The 6,000-nt window shown below is 41.8% G+C and overlaps 1 protein-coding gene across 2 annotated transcripts in view; it reads left to right on the top strand.

Moving 5' to 3' along the window:
• The first annotated feature begins 3,826 nt into the window (after nt 1-3,826).
• The window catches only part of robo3 (roundabout, axon guidance receptor, homolog 3 (Drosophila)), an 85,669-nt gene continuing 83,495 nt past the window's right edge, over nt 3,827-6,000 (top strand). For both annotated transcript variants that reach the window (XM_037547388.1, XM_037547387.1), the window contains exon 1: nt 3,827-4,409. In XM_037547388.1, coding sequence (XP_037403285.1) covers nt 4,346-4,409 — 64 coding nt within the window. In that variant the 5' untranslated portion in view covers nt 3,827-4,345. The remainder of the gene's footprint in view (nt 4,410-6,000) is intronic.

Here is a 6,000-nt window from a genome sequence, read left to right as displayed (position 1 = left end):
TCCCTGGATAAAAGACATCCTCAAAACAGTTAGCATTAGATTAAAGGATTGTGCTGTCAGATTGGCTTGGCCAATGTCCAGTGTAAGTTGTCAAGCTGACATGCTGGAAGTAATCAGGCTCATAAATCATGTTTCTCTGGCACTGTGTTAGGCCATTCTACATTCAATGGATTAAATAGATATAGTGCTGTAGCATCTTTCTGTGTGCACTGCCGCTATTGATCCATTCACACTGATATAATGCTGACCTGTAGCTTTAATCTGAATCTTATTCCCAGTCAGCCTTATTTGGGAATTTTTGCAACGATTTATCTTCTCTAATTCAGAAGAGAACATGAGCATTTGAAAACATAGGCATAAACCATGTAGCATTATTGCTTGGTGGACTTTAAAGCCGAAAATTCCTGAGCTGCATGAAAAGGATTTATTGTAGCATATGATGAGCGTTTCTTTAATGAAATTACTTTCAAAACTGAATTATCCTGATGTTGGTGTTTATTTGAATACAGTTATTTAAATGCAATAATGTTATTTCAGCATAGTCTTTTGTAGAGACGTAACATTAACTTTTAAAAGAATGGTTTGATGACAAATCAAATGTGCGCAGTTTTCCTCTTGCCCCAGATGTAAGTCGCCTCACAGCAAGGAGAGCCTGGGTTCGATTCCCCGGCCGGGCGACCAGGGCCCTCTCTGTGTGGAGTTTGCATGTTCTCCCCGTGTCTGCGTGGGTTTCCTCCAGGTTCTCCGGTTTCCTCCCACAGTCCAAAGACATGCAGTCAGGCCAATTGGACATGCTAAATTGCACCTAGGTGTGAGTGTGTGAGTGACTGTCTGTGTCTGTCTGCCCTGTGATGGACTGCCGACCTGTCCAGGGTGTATCCTGCCTTTCGCCCGAATACTGCTGGGATAAATCATGCTGCTGGGATAGGCTCCAGCACCCCCCCCGCAACCCTGACGGAGAAGCGGCTTAGAAAATGGATGGATGGATGCTGTGAGGCTAGTGTAAATAATAAACACTAGAAGTCAATAGTCACCCAAATGTTCTCTGAAAAGGCATCCACAAACCTCCTCAAACTGCGTCCAGGTCTTCTTTAAGGGTCACAGAGATCTGTCAATGCAGTTTAGGACACAGTGTAACTTAATGTGAACTACAGAAATGAACAGTATGTCATTGTGTAGCTGAATGCGGCTGGCAGCTATTTTACACAACATGTGTTGTGCTGAATTTTGACTAGCCTTTGTGTGCATGCACGTCACACCTTAGGAGGCTACAGACTGCATTTTTATTTCTTTTTACAAAAAAAAAACAACAACATGCTGAGTCTTGAATCCTTAAACATAATGGTAAATTTACTTTTTGAGCTGAAGATCTATTCTAATAAATATAACAATAGAAACCCTGAATGTTATCTAGAATCTGTATGCCTGTGTGCTTGCATGCACATGAAAGGTCAGGTTCTGCATGGGAGTCAGAATTGTTTGGGACAACACCTGTTGTCGAAAGCAGCTACCCACATTGTTCAGCTACACGGAAAAGTTTTCTTTATTTTTCATAGTTCAGAGTAGGTAATACTATGCACGAAGCCACATCACCAAGTCTGCACAATCTTAATAAAGGCCTAGATGCCATCGAGGGTCAAATTTTGGGTATATGTTTATAGGAAACATTTGGGTGACTATTGAGTTCTAGTGTTTGTTGGCAATGTAAGCCTTGTAGCTCCCATGCTCAACTAAAGAAGCCACATTTGGACCCCAACCATGTCTTAGCTGATCGACAAATGTGGGATAAGCGGAAAATTGTGTAAATTGTGTCTTTTTTATAGGAAAGGCTGTTTCTGCACAATCACATAGCCAGTTTTGGAAACGAGTGCTGCAGCTGTTCAGACTTCATACTGTTCATTTCTGAAATGTAGTCTTATTTGAAGTAATTCATAGGCACAACAATGCAATACAGCAACTTTACATTAGGTAACATATTAAATGACTGTAACTAGTTAATATAATGATTAACTAATCATTATAATGAGTGAACATATCATACTTCATTAGGCTCGAAAATTCCCTTTGTGCAATGTCAAAGAAATCATCTGCAGTTGCCCTCTTTGCCCAGTTTGCCTGTGGCCTAATGGCTTCATTTGCACTTGCTGATGTGACGTCGCCATAACTCTCCATGTAACACAATTACGCCACTAAATTCATTGACTGCACACTTTCCTTTGACAGGTCCAGCAAATCCTTAATGGGTTCCTGAGTGCACTGCATCGGTCATAAGAGAGATGAAATGTATTTAGAGGGAAACGGCATCATGTTTTATTCAATTACACACCAAGCCTCAATTAATCAGTTTTTGCAATTAAGTTAAACAGGCACATGTATGAAACATGAGGACAAAAGCAAGGGTGCTGGCAGAGGGGTCCGCTGGTTGTAAGCAGGGCCTGTGGGCCTATGACTGCCTTCTAATGTGAATGTAAATGAGTAAATTGTGTTTTGTGCAAGCAATGAAGATGAATATAACTGATAAATTAATGGAGGCTGGGTGATTTTTTCTCAGCATAATAAATAGGAATGGCAATTACTCTATTATTAGATGATATAACCTGACAAAGAACATTGCCTTTCATTCCTTTCTTCATATGGATCTTTGACTCTGGCTATAACCAAGGTGGTGAAACGTGGTGAATATAAAGCACACCGTATGCCTGTTCTGGGCTTCATTGCTCTTGTTTGTGAGAATCATGTGCTGCTATCACCCAGCATTATTACCTGCAGGCAGGCAGACAGGCCTGTGTATCACCTCTCATCTTCTGAGGCTCATACCATCCTGACGCACTGGTAATATTACTTTTCGGTTTTGATCAAATCAGGGAGCAGTAAAGCTTGCGCTCAAATCAGTCCATGATTGGCGATTTGCGTGGAGCCTGAGGACACAAAACTGAACAAAAAGATATATCCAAAAAGCGAACGTTCTTTCATTTTAACATAGGTTAATGTAAGTAAAGCGATTTTATTTCACACAATGTAAATCCCAGCTGTAATGTTAAAATACTGTAGAAAAATAAAAATTGACATGCATTTTAATTTTTGTGTACAGCGGTGATATGGCAAGCTGTTTTAAGTGTCTTGATATTAGAAATTCAATTTGAACAAGTTTAAACTTCATTAGTACCAGTAAAAAAGTCATTTTACATGTACAGAATGTAAAATTCTACCGTCTTAAATCCAACGTTGCCCAATAGGAAATATATTTTTACCATGTAAGATATCACTTCTCACTATTTCATGGCTTTTCCACATTTATATGGAACGCTGACAGGATGAACGAATGGATTTTTAAGATTTTATAGATCAGATTGAAAATTTAACGTGCTAATTTTCAAACGTAAAAAAAAAAAACAATGTTAAATTCTAATTATTGCATGTTTTATTTTTGTACAACATAAAAGTGAATTTTTACATGTGTCAGTTTAATGCTTACATGTAAAAATTGACAGTTTTATTTTTACATTTTACACGTTTTTAACTCATATTATTAAAAATCGTTACTTCCATTAAACTTCATTGGGAAAAACCAGTGTTACTAGCTTTTAGCAAGTAAAGTGGTGAAACTGAATGTCAGATGTATCGCTTTAACTTGTACTGATGACATTTTTATGACTTGTTGAAATGAAACCTCTTTTAATTAAACCGGTCCGTCCACAAAACGGGAGCAGGCCACGCCGTAAGCGCGATTTGGGCGCCTGTCTCTTTAAGACGCGGTTGGTAACCAAGGCCGGTAGCTAGGGGGAGGGCTCGAGCCACCACGAGACTGTTGCCGTGCGCGCGAGTTGTAAGCGCCGTTCATTCAGAACGGTCGCGAGGGCTAGAAGCCTGGCGCGAGAAGTAACGGCCGAGCAGAGTCTTTCTCTTCACCCGTGAGAAATAAACGTGAAAGAAAGGCGACGTGTTTTTGAGAAACGGGTAACTCCTCGCTGTACTGAGAAGCTGCGCGGAAGATTTTAACGGGCTGGTGTTGTTTTCGGCATCCCGAGGCTGCCCGACCCGCTCCGAGCTCTCTGTGGGATCCTCGCCGCTCCAGACGGACACGGGGGGGAGGATGTGTGAGCGAAGAGCTGCGAGGCAGCCGCTGAAACTGTGAGAGAACCCGCTGTGCCTGCTGGAATGAGTTTGTTTTTGACTTCTTCAATGTGACTGTGTGGAAGTCGCTGCCCCAGCCCAGCCCAGCGCAGTGCGGTCCGGTCCGGTCCTCCTTCTCCTCGGACGCTCAGCTGGATTTTAACGCATGTTGGACGCGGACTGTCCGTTTACAGACGTCTAAGCCCCAAACTCGAGTCTGCTCCAAAGGGTGATGGAGTTTTTCCGGACTTTCCATGCCTTACCGATTATATGTTCGCTCATCTGCTTGGCTCATGGTAAGTTGGAGGAGAAACTACGAGGGGGTTCGTGGAGGGTCCTCTGGGCGGTCTCTGTTCAGTCTGTCTGTCTGTATGAGGCTGAAGACCCGCACAGAGTGGCAATAGATCTCACGTCGTCTTTCTGACATTAAAACGAAGTGTGTCTAGATTGTTGTGTAACACCGACATTAAGGTTTAAATTGAGCCGGTATGTTTTTCTGTTACTGCATCTGCTTATAAGTCAGTATTGTTTCTATGGAGCTACTTACAAAGGCTAATATCTTGCTGATCATACAAAATTGATAATATTCTTTTACTATTCTAAAGAAAGATCTGGCTGTTTCAACACCACAGTTTAGGCTGCTTTACATGTCACTCAGTTAGAGAGCCTTTATACCCTCATTACTTTGAAACGTCTCCCTTTACAAATACAATGTAAGGAAAATCTTCAAGTTACAGCATTCGTAACCGATTCACACAAACACTCGACACACAGTCATCATTTCATATGGTTAATAATGAGTTATTTCTCTTAAGATATAACTTTCCTACCTCCTGAATGGCTTTGACTGGCACATAATTATCTTTTATTATTTCCAGGTCAGCTGTATCACCGGCTTTGCTTCTTGGCAGTAGCTTGTTTTTATGAGGTAGTAAACATTGTCCGCCAGATCTGCCCCTGATCTAACCGCCAGCACAATCTCGCAGTGAATCAGGGGGCTTTAGAGGTACCAAACTGGGAAATGACATTTCAAGCTAATACTTTACTGCTGTGGAGAAAGACCAGTGCTCTTTATGGGCCTTACTCAGTTCTGTCCTTTTACAACCTTGTTGTTTGACAGACACACCGATGAATCCAGATCGAGCTTGTCAAGACCTCTGATTCTTTGGAGCAATGCCATAGATGACCGGGCCTGCGGGTTCGCAAAGGAACGATTGATGGTGCCTCAAAGAACCGTTTTTGTAATGGAGATGTGCGAGTGTGTTAAACATACCCACATAATGTAAACATTTCATACCCCTCCTAGAACCGTACACTTAATACAAGAACCACGTATTTTTAGGCCTACGAAAGCAGTTGTAATCCACCATTGGCATGTGTGGAGTGGCTGCTGGCTATCTGCTCTCACCTCTTCACACCTGATAAGGCTGCCGAGAGACAGAGAGGCTAATGTTACGCCCAAAGGGCTCTCAACTTTGTCATAGTCATTGTTTTTTCTCCTGGGCATTGTTGTGTGTGTGTGTGTGTGTGTGTGTGTGTGTGTTTGTAACTGGAGGAAAACATGTGCTAACTCAGTTCCTTTTGAAGTCATTTGAAAATAGCCCCAAAACAGCTGTCACTTCTGCTGTGATTGTCCCTGAACATGCATTTAACTAGAGCAAAGCTTGGAGAAGCTCTTTGACTCAGCCGGTAATGATACGCCACAGACCAGATGCACCTTTCCCGACTGTCCGTGACTCCACACCACATCTTGTTTTTATTTATTTATTTATTTTGAGCTTAAGCTGCAGTATTAACACAGTGCAGACGATGTAGAAAAGGGCTACATACCAGTGGCTTCATGCAATTTGACGAGAATACTCCTCTTATCCATGTTTTTTGGTGTTT

This window comes from Pygocentrus nattereri, chromosome 18, assembly GCF_015220715.1.
Source record: "Pygocentrus nattereri isolate fPygNat1 chromosome 18, fPygNat1.pri, whole genome shotgun sequence".
NCBI classification, from domain to species: domain Eukaryota; kingdom Metazoa; phylum Chordata; class Actinopteri; order Characiformes; family Serrasalmidae; genus Pygocentrus; species Pygocentrus nattereri.
Note: the sequence above shows the minus strand (reverse complement) of the source record. Positions and strands in the feature narration are given on the sequence as shown.